General features: G+C 43.4%; 1 protein-coding gene across 1 annotated transcript in view; it reads right to left on the bottom strand.

Moving 5' to 3' along the window:
- LOC115195273 (histone-lysine N-methyltransferase 2C) overlaps positions 1–21,538 on the bottom strand; it is a 225,697-nt gene that overhangs the window by 43,554 nt on the left and 160,605 nt on the right. The window contains exons 23-29 of the mRNA XM_029755045.1: positions 15,824–15,955; positions 9,710–9,829; positions 9,438–9,565; positions 5,737–5,947; positions 2,278–2,382; positions 1,767–1,814; positions 191–328 (exon numbers count right to left, since the gene is read on the bottom strand). Coding sequence (XP_029610905.1) covers positions 191–328; positions 1,767–1,814; positions 2,278–2,382; positions 5,737–5,947; positions 9,438–9,565; positions 9,710–9,829; positions 15,824–15,955 — 882 coding nt within the window. The remainder of the gene's footprint in view (positions 1–190; positions 329–1,766; positions 1,815–2,277; positions 2,383–5,736; positions 5,948–9,437; positions 9,566–9,709; positions 9,830–15,823; positions 15,956–21,538) is intronic.

Raw genomic sequence — 21,538 nt, 5'->3', positions numbered from 1 at the left:
CATGTACTGATGTTGATTAGGGAAACCAGGTGGTGTGCAACTCTCTGGCCAATTATACATCAATACATCTGTGAGTGGGAGGAGAAAACAGACACTGAAGCCCTGGAGATTTACACCTCTGCTCTTCACCAATGACACCGATTAAGTAGCACACCTGGTAGACAGTCAGAATTCAACATGGCCGCCTTACCATCTGCGACCATCTTATCCAGTTCTGGGCTCAGGATGACATCCAGAGGCTCCTCCTGTAGAGCCCTGGGCCCCTGGCATGCAGAGCCCTGACAGGACCCAATGGGATCATCAGAGATGGGGGCCATGTCCAGACCAGCTAGGGGATGGCAGAAAAGGACAAAAGGATGGTGAGGGGAGGGTGGTCACACAGACACATGCAGGCAGATGTGCACACAGTCCACTTTTATGTTAAAAATCAACACACTAGCCCCCCACCCCACCCCACCAACCAACCCCCCTAAAAACTGGAAGCTGTCACACCAAAGAGTAAATCAGAGTTGACGGGCAATTTATTTTAGAACTGTGTCTGAGTGCTGGGTATTGGAGGAAGAAAAAAAAAGAACGAGAGGAAGAGAGGAGAAGGAGAGGAGAGAGAGCTGATCATTCATGTCATGGTTGTAAAATAAGCTCTCCATGCATTTTCTTCCCCTAACAACATTTTCCAAGAATAGCAATAAACTAATTTGTGTTGCCTGCTCGACAGAGTGGAAAGGGGGGGTTGTCTTAAGAAATAGCCACACTACTTTCATCATCGTTCCGATCCTGCCCACATTCGAATAAACGAGGGCTTAATCAATGAAAAAAGTTATGGGAGATTGCAATGATTAATCATCATAACCGCTGTCTTTAACATCAGAGGGGGTCGGAGGTTCATGCACATTTTACTGTGGCGCACACTCGACTAGTTTGCCATGTTGTTTTTTTGTCGGAAAAAGCTACTTTGCTTGTGACCTTAAATTAACTGGATATATGGGAAGAGATGCATTGAGACCACAGATACTGCATATGGCCTGAAAGGAAAGAATAAAGGCTAAAGTAACTTATTGTTTTTATAAAACTAGTCATCTGCTTCAGGGCATTCAGGCGTTCTTGTAAGACACAGTTTGTTCTCAAATAATCTCTCGGACAAATAGAAGGGTGGAAAATGAAAATCACTATACAACACTGCAAAACTGGATAGATAAAATACATTTCTTTGTTTCACAGACTCAAGGCGACAGAGAAAAAAGGAAACCTTGCCGGCTCAATAGATAAAATACTCATTGCTACTCAGGTAACTGCTCCATGGAATGCCAGAACTGTGAGACATGCTGAGTCATTCAGTTCAAACTTTGTTACATTGTATGACTAGAGGAAGCTCACTTTTTAACCCACACAACTTAAACTCAGCTGGGGTGAAAAGGTAGTAACTAAAACATATCAAATGAAACCAACTGAACTACATAAAAAACAACATTTGTGAAAAATATATATATATATATATTTTTTAAATGGGCACCTCTAATCATTTTTTCACCCAATACCACTGAACAGTCCATAGACATGCAGATTGGGGCGTGGTTAGTAACACCGCAGTAGTTAGTCAAAGAGACTGTACAGTGCTACAGCGTGAGAGAGGAGTGGGGTGCACAGACCACAGATCAAGAGAGAAGGAAGGACATGCAAACGCAGTGAGCAGGCCCGGAGTGGGAGAAGTGGAGGGAAGGGGCAGCTCTACTCCTAAGAGGCCAGACGGGCCCGAGGACTTTTCTTACCAAAAGGAGAAGGAGGGCTGTCGACCTGGAAAGGGCATAAATCAAGACCTACAAGAACCCAAAACCAGATGATTATAAACTGAGGGGGAGAAAAGCAGGTGTAATAAAATGCTAATGCTATTGCTACTACAGCTCAATGTGATGCTACACCATCTCGTCATAGTTGTGACATAATATCAACAACCATCATAACACGTCCTAACACAGACCTAGGTTTGTATAGTATTGGTTCTCTTTCAAATATGCAGGCATCAAGACAGGCCTTTCAAGTAAACTGTTCAAAAGCAAAGCAAAAATAATGCACACAGACAGAAGGGTTGGCCAGAGTAGGCACTGCAAACCAAGAGTATTATTCGATGTGCAATACAAGTGAAGTAAAGATGCAACAGAGAAATTCCATAGGTGTTTGTGTATGGCGTTGACCTTGCTAGTGACAGGGAGAGTGCGCATTTGAGTGGGCAGAGGAGACAGGAAGTGGAGGCTGCCATTTTGGAGGAGGGGAGGGGTCTACCTGAGTCATTCCCCTGCTTCACCAGATCATCCGACAGCATTCCCAGGAGATCTGCATCCGTGCTCAGGACTTCCGGAAGGTCCACTAAGGGATCCTCGGAATTGGCTGGAGATGGAGATGATATACATACCCCATAATGACAAAGCGAAAACAGGGTTTTAGAATTTTTTGCAAATGTATTAAAAATAAAAACAGAAATACCTTATTAACATAAGTATTCAGGCCCTTTGCTATAAGACTCAAAATTGAGCTCAGGTGCATCCTGTTTCCATTGATTATCCTTGAGATGTTTCTACAACTTGATTGAAGTCCACCTGTGGTGAATTCAATTGATTGGACATGATTTGGAAAGGCAGTGCATGTCAGAGCAAAAATCAAGCCATGAGGTCAAGGGTGACAGCTTCCGAGAGCTTGTCTGTCGAGCTCTGAGATAGGATTGTGTCGAGGCACAGATCTGGGGAAGGGTACCAAAACATTTCTGTAGCATTGAAGGTCCCCAAGAACACAGTGGCCTCCATCATTCTTAATAAATGGAAAAAGTTTGGAACCACCGAGACACTTCCTAGAGCTTGGCGCCCAGCCAAACTGAGCAATCGGGGGGGAGGGCCTTGGTCAGGGAGGCGACCAAGAACACGATGGTCACTCTGACAGAGCTCCAGAGTTCCTCTGAGAACCTGCTAGAAGGACAACCATCTCTGCAGCACTCCACCAATCAGGCCTTTATGGTAGAGTGGCCAGACGGAAGTCCCAAATCAGTAAAAGGCACAAGACAGGCACCTAAAGGACTCTCAAACCATGAGAAACAAGATTCTCTGGTCTGATGAAACCAAGCTTGAACTCTTTGGTTTGAATGCCAAGCGTCACGTTTGGAGTAAACCTGGCGCCATCCCTATTGTGAAGCATGGTGGTGGCAGCATCTTGCTGTGGGGATGTTTTCAGCAGCAGGGACTGGGAGACTAGTCAGGATCGAGGGAAAGATGAACGGAACAAAGTACAGAGAGATCCTTGATGAAAACCTGCTCCAGAGTGCTCAGGACCTCAGTCTGGGGTGAAGGTTCACCTTCCAACAGGACAACGACCCTAAGCATACAGCCAAGACAACGCAGGAGTGGCTTCGCGACAAGTCTCTGAATGTCCTTGAGTGGTCCAGCCAGAGTCAGGACTTGAACACAATCAAACATCTCTGGAGAGACTTAAAAATAGTTGCGCAGCAATGCTCCCCATCCAACCTGACAGAGCTTGAGAGGATCTACAGAGAAGAATGGGAGAAATTACATGTGTGCAAAGGTGGTTGTAATCGCTGCCAAAGGTGCTTCAACAAAGTACTGAGTAAAGGATCTGAATACTTCTGTAAATGTGATCGTTTTTTATTTTTAATACATTTGTAAACATTTTACTGTTTTTCTTTGTCATCATGGGGTATTTTATGTAGATTGATGAGAAAAAAAAACTATTTAATCAATTTTGGAATAAGGCTGTAACGTAACAACATCTGGAAAAAGTCAAGGGGTCTGAATACTTTCCAAATGCACTGTATATAGGCATACAATATATGGTTTCCTTAATATCTTAGAGAACTAACATTGTCCAAGGACCATATTTAAACTAAAAGCTGGGGAATGTCTTCAAAACAAGCAAATCGTCCGAGTGATTAGTGTGCTTCCCTCTGCTACAAATGACGGCAGGTAGCCTAGTGACCGGAAGGTTGCAAGATCGAATCCCTGACCTGACAAGGTAAAAATCTGTCGTTCTGCCCCTGAACAAGGCAGATAACCCACTGTTCCTAGGCTGTCATTGAAAATAAGAATTTGTTCTTAACTGACTTGCCTAGTTAAATAAAGGTAAAATAAAAAATAAAAATGACAAGAGGGGGAATTTAGCCGAGTGGGAGGGCAAATTGCATTCTGAATGATACTAGATACTTCAACGTTTTCAGGCATGAGAGCTACTTTTAAAACATGTCGCAAGCTACTCATTTTTGTATAGCTTTCAAATAGGCACATTCTTTTCTTCTACCCTGCAACTCTTCCCCGGGTCCTTGGTGTCAATATAATGGTTAATAAACAGTATTTGGCATGACAGGGCCCATAACATTTTATTTTGTATTTTCCCAAATTCTGTTTTATCAGTTAAATGTTTCCAGGTTTTGGATTCGTTTCAGTTTTTTTACTCCCAATATACCAATAATTCATAGAGAAACAATGAAAATTGATGTTAAGTCCATGTCAATGCTTAAATCACATTAGAATTCCCCCTTAATTCCACATCTACCAAGAGAGGAATGTGTCATTTTAGCAATGTTTCTGTTGTTAGGCCTACTGCTGCAGAACATGTCATGGCAGAGATTGCAAAACAATGGCCCCCCAATTGATACAAATAAGCATGACATAGCCTAGTTCTGTCAGGTAAGCCTACTCTGCAGTTTCCATTTCATTGAGAACATTTATGGGGAAAGTCTTTGTCTGCCCACAAAATGGCGGTTATCATTAGCATCGCTACCTGGCTATATACGGACGAATAGACTAACTCGTGCACCAAACAGACAGACGGCCTATAATTGCTGGAAATGAATTGCCAGATATTGTATTATGTTTGACTTTTTAAGCCAATAGTGGTTAACCAGTGGTGGGATAATGTCAATGTGGCTTTGATTGGGAAGCAGCCGGGAGCTTTATGTTTATGACAGTTTTTGATGGAACACATGACAAAAACTCATGTACTTTCTTTCAGAATAGATTGGCTACTCATAGGTGGGCTCTGCGCTACTGGTAGCTCGCAATTTACCTGTTGGAGACCCCTGTACTAGAGATTAACAACTCCCGTTGTTTCGATATGAAAGTGTATAAGTCTATCGAAAACATTGTAGAAAACCAAACGCTCTGCTAACACAAATGGCAATCTATCCACTATGCATGTTCCCAGTAGGCAACTTGCAGCACTTTCCATAGCGTGTTGGAGTAGAGTGTAAATGATTGTATATGTGGAAAAGAGAACTTAAGATGAGCAGACAGGATTGAAGGTTGATGGGTGATGGTGGAAGAAACTACGTGAATTAACAACTTTTGACAACAAAAAACTTGGGGAAAAATTTAAGGGAAATAGTACTGTTCATCTAGAGGAGGAGGGGGACCCAAACTAATACAAGGCCACTTTTTTCCATTCTGCTCAGGTTTGTTAGAAAGATGGCATTGAGACTGGGTTGATTGAGAGTCATTGCGTGTAAAAGAGAAAGAAAAAAACATATTGGAGAAACAAATTTTCTCTGCATGTAGAATAAAATGAACTTTTAGGAGAGGAGAGTCAACATGACAGCTCACCTCTGAGGACGAACCTTGTGTGTGTGTGTGTGTGTGTGTGTGTGTGTGTGTGTGTGTGTGTGTGAGAGAATGCATCGGTGTGTGTGTCTAAGACAGGGAAAGTGACAGCTCGAGAAAGTGTGCAAGAGAGATTTGAACATACACAGTCCTCCTCCTTTGCTGGACATGGGTATGGTGGTCGAGGTAGCGCTGAGCAGAGGGTCTGAGAAGGGGTCCAGGAAGCTGGCGTTGACGCTGCGGGGCTTGGTCTCTGCATGGGCCCCTGAGTTCTCCTCACAGAGCCCTGTGGTCACCAGGCCCGCCTGCCTGCTCTGCTTGCTCTTGTCCAGCAGCTCCTTTCCAAAGAAAGCCTCCTGGTAACATACCATACAGTGAATGAGAAAGTGACCATGAGATACAGAGAACACATTCAGTAACACAACACACATCTTTCACGCACAAAAAACATGACAGGAAGCAAGTTTGTCTCTTGGGCTACATTTCTAAAGGCAGCCTAATTCTTCTCTTTTGCCATTAATTGGTCTTTGGACCAATCAGATCAGATATTTTGCCAATAATTGGTCTTTGGACCAATCAGATCAGATCTTTTGCCAATAATTGGGCGAAATATGAGAATTGGGATGCCAGTGTAAACTCAGCCATGGTGTCAGAAGGTGGGATCCAGTTATGAATTCTAGATTTTAAATGAAATTAATAAGGGTTTAGTTCATAGCAATTAAATTAAAATATAGTATTTGAAATTACAATGCATGCTGAACATTAAGTAAAGCTACTAATAAACCAAAGTCTTATCAGGCTACGCTACTGCTAACCCAATAATAATGAATTGAATGGGTCTCCAGGCCCAGATTCCAGTGTGTTTTGTATTTGTATTTTTTTTTCATCTCAGTGTTGCAGCACTCTATAGGCCCAAGTGGTATCCAGACACATACAGAAATAGTGAGGTGTGTATACAGTTGAAGGCAGAAGTTTATATACACCTTAGTCAAATGCATTTAAACTCAGTTTTTCACAATCCTTGACATTTAATCCTAGAAAAATTCCCTGTCTTAGGTCAGTTAGGATCAACACTTTATTTTAAGAATGTGAAATGTCAGAATAATAGTTGAGAACATTATTTCTTTCAGCTTTTATTTCTTTCATCACATTCCCAGAGGGTCAGAAGTTTACATGCACTCAATTAGTATTTGGTAGCATTGCCTTTAAAATCTTTAACTTGGGTCAAATGTTTCAGGAAGCCTTCCACAAGCTTCCCACAATAAGTTGGGTGAATTTTGGCCCATTCCTCCTGACAGAGCTGGTGTAACTGAGTCAGGTTTGTAGGCCTCCTTACTCGCACATGCTTTTTCAGTTCTGCCCACACATTTTCTATAGGAATTGAGGTCAGGGCTTTGTGATGGCCACTCCAATATCTTGACTTTGTTGTCCTTAAGCCATTTTGCAACAACTTTGGAAGTATGCTTGGGGTCATTGTCCATTTGCGACCAAGCTTTAACTTCCTGACTGATGTCTTGAGATGTTGCTTCAATATGTCCACATAATTTTCCTGCCTCATGATGCCATCTATTTTGTGAAGTGCACCAGTCCCTCCTGCAGCAAAACAACCCCCCAACATAATGCTGCCACCCCAGGGCTTCACGGTTGGGATGGTGTTCTTCGGCTTGCAAGCCTCCCCCTTTTCCTCCAAACATAACAATGGTCATTATGGCCAAACCGTTATATTTGTTTGCTTCATCAGTTGCAAACTGTAGTCTGGCTTTTTTATGGCGGTTTTGGAGCAGTGGCTTCTTCCTTGCTGAGCGGCCTTTCAGGCTATGTCGATATAGGACTCATTTTACTGTGGATATAGATACTTTGTACCCGTTTCCTCCAGCATCTTCACAAGGTCCTTTGCTGTTGTTCTGGGATTGCTTTGCACTTTTCGCACCAAAGTACGTTCATCTCTAGGAGACAGAACGCGCCTCCTTCCTGAGCGGTATGACGGCTGCGTGGTCCCATGGTGTTATACTTGCATACCATTGTTTGTACAGATGAACGTGGTGCCTTCAAGCGTTTGGAAATTGCTCCAAAGGATGAACCAAGCATGTGGAGGTCAACAATGTTTTTTTAGGTCTTGGGCTGATTTCTTTTGAGTTTCCCATAATGTCAAGCAAAGAGGCACCGAGTTTGAAGGTAGGCCTTGAAATTCATCTACTGGTACACCTCCAATTGACTCCAATGATGTCAATTAGCCTATCAGAAGCTTCTAAAGCCATGACATCATTTTCTGGAATTTTCAAAGCTGTTTAAAGGCACAGTCAACTTAGCGTATGTAAACTTCTGATCTACTGGAATTGTGATACAGTGAATTATAAGTGAAATAATCTGTCTAAACAATTGTTGGAAAAATTACTTGTCATACACAAAGTAGATGTCCTAACCGACTTGCCAAAACTATAGTTTGTTAACAAGAAATTTGTGGAGTGGTTGTAAAACGAGTTTTAATGACTCCAACCTAAGTGTATGTAAACTTCCGACTTCAACTGTATCTAGATTCCTACTGTACAGTGACCAACTGGGAACTAATGTGACAGCAACATGGCAAGATCTACATGCATGCATTCTCTAGAGAGAGGCCTAGTTACATAGAGGCTGAGAAACACACAACACCATATAAAGACGCAACCATATAAAGCCAACTCATAGTTCCACAAAAATAGAAAGTTGACTCGAATCACTGATATAGCAACTAGAATCACTGATATAGCAACTATTTTTGTAAAAACCTAGTGGCTGTAGGAATCAATGTCTTGGATAGAATGTGATTCCGATACGGGAATTGCCCTAAACCTGTACAAAGCCATACAAATAAACAGACATGGGTAGACACAACCTCACAGAAAGCCTGAACTCAGTGGCGACACGTTGTTGTACCGCTGGCTGGGCCGCTACGTGTTTAAGTCACTAGTGCTTCCAACATGTCTAACGGCTCCAAAACTATCAATGTGACTGCTCCCTGCTGTGGTAAAACATTAAAAAGGCTAATGTGCCGGGTATTTAAATAATTGATTAAAGTCGTTCCTCTGGTGAGGACCTTTAAATAAAAATTTTAAGCGCGGCGTACAAAAAAGCCCAAAGTGACAGCTGGTGCGCTTAACGCATGGCTGCTCCCCCGAACCCTGAGCATGCTTGGTCTTTTAAAGGTGTGGCGTGGCACAGAGGGGGCAACGTCTCTCCGAGAGGACTTTCGCTTCAGGGATTATTTTATATCATGAAGGTAATACATCTGAGAAGGGGGCAACATGCAACTTATGAAGTGCTGGTTGAAATAAAGTTGCTACTGGTAAATGCTTGGTAGATGTCTTATAGAATATGCACTATTCTAATGTGGTACAAGAAGATGATTTGGGACAATTAGGCTAAGACGTATTTGCTGAAATGGTTCATACAGATGTGGGATCTTAAATTTGATCAGTATTGTTGCAGCAACATAATCATGCCGGAACAATTTTAAAGTTTAGTTAAAGTTTAAATGTTGCTTGATTGGTAGTTAGGCTACATGAAACGTGCAATACTGTTACTGTAACTAACTGTGTGTTAGTGCAAGTTTTCAGTTAATTTATGTAAATCATGAAGTCCATCTGCATTGCAGGAAATTCTCAGAAACAGAAGTGTGATCAAATTAAGATCCTACATCTGTACAAAGACAATTAAGCACCTCAGTGTGATTAGGTGATTTTATGCATATTGTACCGGTGACCTTTTCCTATAAATCGATCAATAAGACAGTGTATGATAACAGAATCAAAATGAACATTTTAGACCAATACTGAGATCATTAGTGTACATGTGACTGAAAGTCACCTGCAGGTACGAAGGGAACTCCTCTTCCAGTTTGGTTCTCTTTTTGCGGTATCTTTTCTTGACCTTCTCCAGACATTCAGACACCGGTGGGGTCTCCTCCGCTGGAGTACTCTCCGTCTTGTTCCACCCTGCAACACACAGACAGGAGGTCACAACCTCAAAGTAACAGTCAGGGAACCGCCTTATTACTGGGTTAAGTGTTGGATTTGATAGTCTGCCTGGAGTGTCAGATGGGTGGGGCTTGCACTTTTGGGACTATGTCATTTGCTTACCTTCCTCTTTGCACATTGGGTTCTCAGGTAACGATCCTGTTGAGTATTTCCTGGATAGGGATCGCTTGGCTTTCCCTTGTCCCGTCCTGCTTCTCTGGCGGACCATAAACCCTCCAATACCTAGCCGGGAGACAAGTGGGAGGGAGGAGATATATGACTGCATTTTATGTCACCGGGGCCCTAATTATGTCAGACATGAGAGGAGGGTTTTTCAGTCCAATCCCTGGCATTAATCTTAATTACTAAGTGACCTATGAGCACAGAGCCTGAGGGGAGATGTGAGTGAGCGAGAGACTTTCACTCTGGTCAATACATAATGACAGAGTGCACGAGTGAGCGACCAAGTCGCTTGGGATAAAAGCGTCAGCTAAATGGCATATTATTATATTATATATTAAAATGTGTGACTGTGTGAGAGAGCAAACGTAAGAGAGTGAGTGTGTAAGAGTGTTTGGGGAACTCATCTCCTAGCCACTAGAGCTGAGAGACAGAGCGTGAGAGAGAAAGAAGGGAGCATTTCGGGTGAGCCTATTTCTGGATAGCTTTGGTATTGAGAGAGAAGCCCCTATGGTCTGGAAGCAGACAAACAGAGCCTTCCAGCCTTCCTTAAGCTTCCTCAGAGCAAGAGAGGGGAGACTTGATGATTTATGTGCAGGGAAAAGAGAGGAAACAGCCGTTTGAATTCAGAGTTGCCAGGATACCGCCCCCTTATGAGAAGTCCAACTCAGAGCATTCAATGCATAACCAACTCTCGTCGTCTGTGCTAAATAAGAACACCAAGATATGAGATTCTATTACCACCAGTAAGGCACCATACACTAGACTTAAAATAGCCAAATTACAAAACATACAGCATCATGTAGCCTAGCGGTTAAGAGCGATGGACCCGTAACCAAAAGGTCGCTGGTTCAAACCCCCGAGATTACTAGATAAAAAATATGTCGATGTGCCCTTGAGCAAGGCACTTAACCCTAATTGCTCCTGTAAGTCGCTCTGGATAACATTTACATTTACATTTTAGTCATTTAGCAGACGCTCTTATCCAGAGCGACTTACAGTAGTGAATGCATACATTAAGAGTGTCTGCTAAATGACTAAAACTTTAACACCATTGAAAAACTACTCTAATATTGCAATGAAGTCTTAAACATTATTTAAGACAATTATCATATGAAAGAGGTTCACAATCAAGCAATAGCGCCACAGTATACCCCATAATAATATCTTTGTAATCCACCCTAAATGAAGCAGTAAAGATATGTTATTTGTGAGAATGTCTGCAGCCACTTGCCTCTGTTCACTAGAGCAGGGTGGAAATAAAATGTCCCCACTGTGACAGTTCATAACAAGTGACCTGGCAAACAGGAGAGACACACCCCGTCTCCACCAGTTCTCCTTCCCTCCCGCCCCGTCAAACCCAGCTTCTTGACATGGGCGAGAGCTTGTGGCTCTCTCTGGCATAGACATTCGCATACTGTACACACATTCATTCATGCATACACACCACACATGCTGCATTTTAATAGACAGCCCAATTCTGATATTTGTTCCACTAATTGGTATTTTGACTGCTGTGAGGAGATCTGATTTGATTGGTCAAAAGACTAATTAGTGGAAAATAAATATCAGAACTGGGCTGTCTATCTACTTCTCACACACTTGGGAATGTGCACAAACTTCCGACTTCAACTGTATATACACACACACAAAGTTGAAGTTGGAAGTTTACATACACCTTAGCCAAATACATTTAAACTCAGTTCATCACAATCCCTGACATATAAACCTAGTAAAAATCCCCTGTCTTAGGTCAGTTAGGATCACCACTTTATTTGAAAAATGTGAAATGTCAATAATAGTAGAGAGAATTATTTATTTCAGCTTTTATTTCTTTCATCACATTCCCAGTGGGTCAGAAGTTGACATATACTCAGTTAGTATTTCGTAGCATTGCCTTTAAATTAAACTTGGGTTAAGCATTTCGGGTAGCCTTCCACAAACTTCCCACAATAAGTTGGGTGAATTTTGGCCCATTCCTCCTGACAGAGCTGGTGTAACTGAGTCAGGTTTGTAGGCCAACTTGCTTGCGTACTCTTTTTCAGTTTGGCCCACAAATTTTCTAGAGGATTGAGGTCAGGGCTTTGTGATGGCCACTCCAATACCTTGACTTTGTTGTCCTTAAGCCATTTTGCCACAACTTTGGAAGTATGCTTGGGGTTATTGTCCATTTGGAAGACCCATTTGCGACCAAGCTTTAACTTCCTGACTGATGCCTTGAGATGTTGCTTCAATATATCAACATAATTTTCCTGCCTCATGATGCCATCTATTATGTGAAGTGCACCAGTCCCTCCTGCAGCAAAGCACCCCCACAACATGATGCTGCCACCCCTGTGCTTCACAGTTGAGATGGTGTTTTTTGGCTTGCAAGCCTCCCCCTTTTTCCTCCCAACATAATGATGGTCATTATGGCCAAACAGTTATATTTTTGTTTCATCAGATCAGAGGACATTTCTCCAAAAAGTACGATCTTTGTCCCCATGTGCAGTTGCTAACCATAGTCTGGCTTTTTTATGGCAGTGGCTTCTTCCTTGCTGAGCGGCCTTTCAGGCTATGTCAATATAGGACTCGTTTAACTGTGGATATAGATACTTTTGTACCTGTTTCCTTCAGCATCTTCACGAGGTCCTTTTCTGTTGTTCTGGGATTGATTTGCACTTTTCGCACCAGTACATTAATCTCTAGGAGACAGAATGCATCTCCTTCCTGAGCGGTATGATGGCTGCGTGGTCCCATGGCATTTATACTTGCTTACTATTGTTTGTACAGATGAAAATGGTACCTTCAGGCGTTTTGGAAATTGCTCCCAAGGATGAACCAGATTTGTAAAGGCCTTAAAATTCTTTTTCTGAGGTCTTGGCTGATTTCTTTGGATTTTCCCATGATGTCAAGCAAATAGGCACTGAGTTTGAAGGTAGGCCTTGAAATACATCCACAGGTACACCTCCAAGAAGCTTCTAAAGCCATGACATTTTCTGGAATTTTCCAAGCTGTTTATAGGCACAGTCAACTTAGTGTATGTAAACTTCTGACTCACTGGAATTGTGATACAGTGAAATAATCTGTCTTCCAAACAATTGTTGGAAAAATTACTTGTGTCATGCACAAAGTAGTCCTAACCGACTTGCCAAAACTATAGTTTGTTAACAAAACATTTGTGGAGTGGTTGAAAAACAAGTTTCAATGACTATCGAATTTTCACAAATGCCTTACGATACGTAATTCCCAAACATTCTAAGAATTTATGAAAACGGTCATATCTAAGTGCTCGCTAAAAAAAGTGTCATTCTTCCTGGGGGTGTATATGAACAGATTTTAATACGATTTCATGTTGCTAAAATGCTATAAGTACCACTTGAAAGGCACACTCCATAATAATAAAAAAAATATATATTTTAAAAAACGGTAGAACCGCCACTTGGTCTGTATAAAGCTGAGGGACATCAGTAAATATCACACAGTGAGCCTGTAGAGAGCAATGCACTGTGGGATGCTTCTTAAAGGTCCAGAGAGTGTGCAGCCATGCTATTTCACAGTCAATGAACCTCTCGGATAAGTTTGCTCCTTCCATCCTTCGCTCTCCCGCCATCCCTCTCCCTCCCTTCATCTATTCCCCTCCATCTCCTCTCGTCCTCCAGCTGCCATCCACCACTCTCCTTCCCTCTCTCCCCTCCTGTCCATTCATCCCTATCAACATCCTCTTTCCATCTCGTATACATGTAAGTCTGCTCCCTCCATCCTTCTCTTCCTCCAGCTGACATTCACCACTCTCCTGCCCTCTTGGCCATTCATCCCCATCAACATCCTCTCTCCATCTTATAAGTCTGCACCTTCCATCCCTCTCTTCCTCCAGCTGCCATCCACCACTCTCCTTCCGCCTCTCTCCTCCTGTCCATTTATCCCATATCAACATCCACCCTCCATATATCCCATAAGTCTGCTCCCTCCCTCCCTCCCTCCCATTAGTCTGCTCCCTCCCTCCGCATCTCCCATCTCCCTCCCTCCGCATCTCCCTCCCTCCGCATCTCCCATCTCCCTCCCTCCCTCTGCATCTCCCTCTGCATCTCCCTCCCTCCCTCTGCATCTCCCTCCCTCCCTCTGCATCTCCCATCTCCCTCCGCATCTCCCATCTCCCTCCCTCTGCATCTCCCATCTCCCTCCCTCTGCATCTCCCATCTCCCTCCCTCTGCATCTCCCATCTCCCTCCCTCTGCATCTCCCTCCCTCTGCATCTCCCTCCCTCTGCATCTCCCATCTCCCTCCCTCTGCATCTCCCATCTCCCTCCCTCTGCATCTCCCATCTCCCTCCCTCTGCATCTCCCATCTCCCTCCCTCTGCATCTCCCATCTCCCTCCCTCTGCATCTCCCATCTCCCTCTGCATCTCCCTCCCTCTGCATCCCCCATCTCCCTCCCTCTGCATCTCCCTCCCTCTGCATCCCCCATCTCCCTCCCTCTGCATCTCCCTCCCTCTGCATCCCCCATCTCCTTCCCTCTGCATCTCCCTCCCTCTGCATCCCCCATCTCCCTCCCTCTGCATCTCCCATCTCCCTCCCTCTGCATCTCCCATCTCCCTCCCTCTGCATCTCCCATCTCCCTCCCTCTGCATCTCCCATCTCCCTCCCTCTGCATCTCCCATCTCCCTCCCTCTGCATCTCCCATCTCCCTCCCTCTGCATCTCCCATCTCCCTCCCTCTGCATCTCCCATCTCCCTTCCTCTGCATCTCCCTCCCTTCCTATCTCCCACAAGTCTGCTCCCTCCCTTCCTATCTCCCACAAGTCAGCTCCCTCCCTCTGCATCTCCCTCCCTCCCTCTGCATCTCCCTCCCTCTGCATCTCCCTCCCTCCCTCCCTCCGCATCTCCCTCCCTCCCTCCGCATCTCCCTCCCTCCCTCCGCATCTCCCTCCCTCCCTCCGCATCTCCCTCCCTCCCTCCGCATCTCCCTCCCTCCCTCCGCATCTCCCTCCCTCCCTCCTCTGCATCTCCCTCCCTCCCTCCTCTGTATCTCCCTCCCTTCCTCTGTATCTCCCTCCCTATCTCCCACAAGTCTGCTCCCTCCCTTCCTATCTCCCACAAGTCTGCTCCCTCCCTTCCTATCTCCCACAAGTCTGCTCCCTCCCTTCCTATCTCCCACAAGTCTGCTCCCTCCCTTCCTATCTCCCACAAGTCTGCTCCCTCCCTTCCTATCTCCCACAAGTCTGCTCCCTCCCTTCCTATCTCCCACAAGTCTGCTCCCTCCCTTCCTATCTCCCACAAGTCCGCCCCTCCCTTCCTATCTCCCACAAGTCCTCCCCTCCCTTCCTATCTCCCACAAGTCTTCCCCTCCCTTCCTATCTCCCACAAGTCTGCTCCCTCCCTTCCTATCTCCCACAAGTCTGCTCCCTCCCTTCCTATCTCCCACAAGTCTGCTCCCTCCCTTCCCATCTCCCACAAGTCTGCTCCCTCCCTTCCCATCTCCCACAAGTCTGCTCCCTCCCTTCCAATCTTCCACAAGTCTGCTCCCTCCCTTCCTATCTCCCACAAGTCTGCTCCCTCCCTTCCTATCTCCCACAAGTCTTCCCCCTCCCTTCCTATCTCCCACAAGTCTGCCCCCTCCCTTCCTATCTCCCACAAGTCTGCCCCCTCCCTTCCTATCTCCCACAAGTCTGCCCCCTCCCTTCCTATCTCCCACAAGTCTTCTCCCTCCCTCCCTCCCTCCCATAAGGCTACTCCCTCCCTCTCCTTCCCTCTCGCTCTCCCCCTGTCCATTCATCCCCATCACATCTTCTCTTTTCTCCTAATGGGGCTAAACATAAGATGTTCCTAAGAGCTGCTGTAAGATACACTTCACCTTGCCCGATCTGAACCTCAACCCATAGGAGTTCAGAGACCAAACTGATCCAGGGTCTGTGCTGACCTATGGAAGGAGACCCTTCCATGCACATTGGTGTCCCTTACACTTTAATGAAGCCTTATATGTACTGTTTTTCAGACAGTATTTGCTGTGCTGTCTCAGAGCCAAAATACACATTTCTGTTCTAAACTCAAACAGACAAAGTTTTGATTGATAAACTTACCGGGTCGGTAAGGTTTCCTCTTCCTTTTCTTGTTGCTGTCGGCGCCGTCGGCCCCCTTGGCGTCGTCGTCAACGGGCTCCCGTTCCGGACTGGAGTCCGACTTCAAGTCACAGTCCATCAGGAGGTCCCCTTCTGGAATGGAATACAACCAAAACCATGTCACTAAAACCAGGACACAGACCATGAAGATGTTCATTAGGACACGCAACGGAAAACACTTTTTGCAATGGTAAACTAAAATGAGAATTTCTTGACCATCCCTCTATTTCTCCCATTTGGTTCTTGATGAACATGACCCAGCCCTGCACATACTAGTGACCCACAAAACCCTCAATGCATCTTTGATGGGAGGTCTGCCATCTTGGTGGGTCTGGTGTCAGAGTAAGACCTCTGGATGAGGAGCCACATCAGTACATTAGTGTTGGAATTCTAAATTAACCACTTAAACCATTTTAGGAGATAACACTTTAGTATTTCTCCGATTATAAATGCAAATGGCATCTCCAGGATTAATAAGGATCGGACCCTTTTTTCAATTTTCGCCTAACACAACATACCCAAATCTAACAGCCTGTAGCTCAAGACCTAAAGCAAGGATATGCATATTCTTGATACCATTTGAAAGGAAACACTTTGAAGTTTATGGAAATTTGAAATTAATTTAGGAGAATATAACATAATAGATCTGGTAAAAGATCAAATTAAAAATAGTTTGTAAAGCGTTTTCTATATATTTTTTTGTCCCATCATCTTTGAAATGCAAGAGAAACGCCATCATATAATATTGCAGTTTAGATGCAATTTATATTTTGGCCACTAGATGACAGCAGTGTGTGTACAAAGTTTCAGAATGATCCAGTGAAGCATTGCAATACTGGACAATATTTTGTATCAAATCTGCCAAAATGTGCCCGAATTGGTCAATTGATACATTTTCAAGTACATAACTATTGAGAACATACAAAAATGATATGGTAATACAACATAAGTTTACACACTCCCAGGAATGTCATACATGATTTAACTTTCACACATCTAGATGGCCAGGCGGGGTGGGTGTGGAGCCAGAGACAGCAGGGGTTCAAACTGTAGAACCCAGTTCCTACATTTGAATATAAAAATAGATTTGATCAAACAAAACTATGCTACATTTTATCTCTGGGACCCTCAGGATTTACTGAATAAGATTACTGAATATAAGTACATTATTTACCTTAAAACCTCTTCGGGCTAGGGGGCGGTAATTTCACGCCCGGATGAAAAGCGTGCCCAAAGTAAACTGCCTGCTACTCAGGCCCAGAAGCTAGGATATGCATATAATTAATTGGTAGATTTGGATAGAAAAAAACTCTAAAGTTTCTAAAACTGTTCAAATTATGTCTCAGTATAACAGAACTTATCTGGCAGGCGAAACCCCTGACGACAAACCATCCAGGAATTGTTTTTTTTGAGGTGACTATGTTTTCAATTGGTTTTCTATGTAAATTTAGATTTCTGAGGCATCTGGTTGCAGTTCATATGGTTTCCACTAGATGTCACCAGTCTTTAGAAATTGGTTGATGTTTTTCCTTTGAGAAATGAAGAAGTAGCCATTTCCTTTCTGGGTGTATAGCCAAGTGGACTGTTTTGTTTGGGGCGTGCGACCTGAAGCTCGCTCCACTTTCATTTTATCCGCTATTGAACGCAGTTTATCCCGTCTTAAATTTGATCGATTATTTACTTTTTAAAATATCTAAAGTTGGATTAGGAAAGTTGTTTGAAATGTTTGGACAAAGTTTACAGGTAACTTATTAGATATTTTGTAGTCATGTTGGGCGAGTTGGCACCGGTGTTTTTCTGAATCAAACGCGCCAAATAAATGGATATTTTGGAGATATAACGACGGAATTATTTAAACAAAAGGACCATTTGTGATGTCTGGGACGCCTGGCGGATTGAAATATGATTGTCATGTGTTTGTTTGATGGGGTGCTGTCCTCAGATAATCGCATGGTTTGCTTTCGCCGTAAAGCCTTTTGAAATCTGACACGGTGGCTAGATTAACAAGAAGTTAAGCTTTAATTTGGTGTATTGCACTTGTGAATGTATGAAAGTTAAATATTTCAAATATTTTTGGGGGAATTTTGCGCTCTGCAATTTCACCGGATGTTGTGGAAACGTTCCGCTAGCGGAACCCCCAGCCGTAAAAGGTTAAGAGGTGAATGTATCAAACCAGTTGCCATGATAAGCGTTTTGTTGTTGTGCACTCTCCACAAACAATAGCATGGTATTCACTGTAAAAGCTACTGTAAATTGGACAGTGCAACTTAGATTAACAAGAATTTAAGCTTTCTGCCCATATAAGACATGTCTATCTAATCACATTAGCGCACGTTAGCTCAACCGTCCCGGTATAGGGACACTGATCCCGTAGAGGTTTTAATGATTGATATATATATCCTTTACATACAGTGGTTGCTCCACTAAAAGTTTTGCGATTATGCTGCGGGACTTAGTCATTTGTGATTTAGTACGGTACCCTGCGTCACCACTTCATTGCTCCAGACCAGCGCAAGTGGGAGTTAGAGCACTGATTATGCTTTTGGGTCCTACTGTGTCTCTATCTGACAATGAATGGGCGACATAAACCTAAATAGGAACTGATAATTGTGCACAACTTCAGTAGTACTTACTAAAAACTGTTGTTACACTAAAGCTTTTTTTTTGGGGGGGGGGGGATTATACTGTCATTTTAAAAAAAAAACACAGATATATTATTAACAGATATATTATTAACCCTGTTATTAGCAGGACAATATATATTGGTCATATTGTTCATGGCTCCCGAGTGGCGCACAATGGGATTGCCTTGCAGTTCTCCAGCTGTATCCACTGAAAGCACGTGAGATTCATGGCACGAGGGCAGGGGGCACGGGATGGGCCGCAGAGCCACGCACAGAAGACGGATCTAGCCCATGGGGGTAGGGGGGGTGGACCCCCATCCCACCACACTGGGTAGCACAGAGCAACACTAAGGGGCATTGCACTAATAATGGCGCTGACTGGAGAAACATTCCCGTTGTTCTTAGTGCCAGTCTGCATGTTCACACTAAAACAATATATATTGGTCATATTGTTCATGGCTCCCGAGTGGCGCACAATGGGATTGCCTTGCAGTTCTCCAGCTGCATCCACTGAAAGCACGTGAGGTTCAAGGCACGAGGTCAGGGGGCACGGGATGGGCCGCAGAGCCACGCACAGAAGACGGATCTAGCCCATGGCGGTGGGGGGGTGGACCCCCATCCCACCACAATGGGTAGCACAGAGCAACACTAAGGGGCATTGCACTAATAATGGCGCTGACTGGAGAAACGTTCCTGTTGTTCTTAGTGTCAGTCTGCATGTTCACACTAAAACAATTTAACTAATAATGGCATCTTTATGCTTTCGTTAAATAAAATAATGATAAAAATACTCTTTCAAAATGCAGATGTGTATTTAGTTATGATCCAAAACGAATTACTATGGGAATAAATATCACAGAATTACAAATATTGGAACAAAGGTGTCTAATGAAGGTAAACAAATTGTTGCTGACTGGAAAATACTCTTTCAAACACACAGTCATATTGTACAGCGCCATTATGGCTATTAGCAGGTAGCTGGACAATAGACTTGCCTAGAAGGAGGGTAGGGGGAGAATTCTATCGCCAAATGTATTTCTTAGTTAGGTTGGCTGTATCACAACCGGCCGTGATTGGTTGCAATTTCAGTTTAATCCACCAGAAAAGACAAAACAAATAATACAACAAAAAGTATTATTAGGAATCACATCCGATCGTGATTGGGAGTCCCATTGGGTGGCGCACAATTGGTCCAGCATTTCTCTCCCTCTAAAAACAGAAATAAATGTTTTGGCCTTTACAAATATTATTTTGGCCTTTATTCAGATTACAAATCGCTCACTTTTGTTTTTGAAAACAATATAACCTCCAAAATATCATTATATATTATCAAGTTGATAGCACAGTCATATAGCCAGCACCTACATAAAGCTGAGTGACTCACTCATTCATGGCTTTGGATCAAAATAAACAAGTACCAATATCCTTTCTGATAGTCTTAATAAAGAAATGTTTTGGTTATCCTGACCTGGACACCATTATGGGCTATTAGCAGGAAAATATACCTTTACCAACACCTCTCTGTATTTTGATACTTTGTGGATGGGGGCTCCCGAGTGGATGGGGGCTCCCTCAGTGCAAAATGCGTTGCTACAGATGCAGGTTCGATACCCATGCCGGCCGCCACCGGGAGACCCATGAGGCAGCTTTTGGTTTTAATTTATAATCCTCCAATCCTCTATATGTAGTTATTGGCAGAGAGTCACGTCTTATTCTTCGATATACTGTAGGCCTACCGTAGGCGACATGAGTCTCACTAGTGTTGAGTAATGGGCTGTTAAAAGTGGTGTAGGTCTTATTTATTTAAAGAGCATATTGAAGTTAGAAGCAATAGGACTTGAAGCAATAGCCTACAACTATTTTAGCACCGTTTCGCGCTGCTCTGAGACAAGCATGGGGACTGGTCTTCATAAATCAATGACATTTTTATTTTCACTGAATCTCCATTTGGGTATTGGTTAGACTACAATTATGGTGTAGAAATGTTATGCTCTTAGTGTAACCTTTATTTAACTAGGCAAGTCAGTTAAGAACAAATCCTTATTTTCAAAGACAGCCTACTCCTTCCTCCCCATCGGGGAATTGAATCCCGGTCTCCCGCACGACACAGGGATTCTTTAGCTAAATAGCCCAGTACTGTAGCCTACTCCCGACCGTGACGTTGTACAGCGCCATATTTCCCGTTCCATCCTATTAGCCCTTTTCTTGGAATAGAAACACCATAATATTAATGAAATTAATTAAGAAACATTTCTTAAAAATCAGTCCCATATACTAAGTTCTTACAAAAAAAGGTTTTAAATTCTCTAGTACAGGCACTATTGAAGGCTATCAAATGCTTCTCAAAGATGCCCTCTGGTGGTCAAACTAGCACTAACTAGCATTAACTTCTTGCGGATTAGTGGGACGCTACCGTCCCATTTCAAAAATTTCCGGTGAAATTGCAGAGCGCCAAATTCTAATTAAATTACTATAAATATTTAACTTTCATGAAATCACAAGTGCAATACATCAAAATAAAGCTTAAGTTGTTGTTAATCAAGCCAAGCTGTCAGATTTCTAAAAGGCTTTACAGCGAAAGCAAACCATGTGATTATCTGAGGACAGCGCCCAGCACACAAATGCATAACAAATCATTTTCAACCAGGCAGGTGCGACACGAAAGTCAGAAATAACGATATATATAAATGCCTTACCTTTGAAGATCTTCTTCTGTTGGCACTCCAAAAGGTCTCAGTTACATTACAAATGGTCCTTTTGTTCGATAATGTCCTTTATATCCATAAAAACACAGTTTAGCTGGCGCACTTCAGTCAATAATCCACTCGGTTTCCCTCCTTCAAAATGCATACAAAATGAATCCCAAACGTTACCAATAAACTTATCCAAACAAATCAATCAACGTTTATAATCAACCCTTAGGTACCCTAATACGCAAATAAACGATAAATGTAATGGTATCAGTGGTTGCCACTTAAATAACGTGCCATAGAATTCTGCAGTACACTGCACCTTTTAAAGGACAAACCACTGTATGGGACATGCACAAATG

This window comes from Salmo trutta, chromosome 6 (genome assembly GCF_901001165.1).
Source record: "Salmo trutta chromosome 6, fSalTru1.1, whole genome shotgun sequence".
Taxonomy (NCBI): domain Eukaryota; kingdom Metazoa; phylum Chordata; class Actinopteri; order Salmoniformes; family Salmonidae; genus Salmo; species Salmo trutta.
This window is presented reverse-complemented; position numbering and strand designations above follow the sequence as displayed.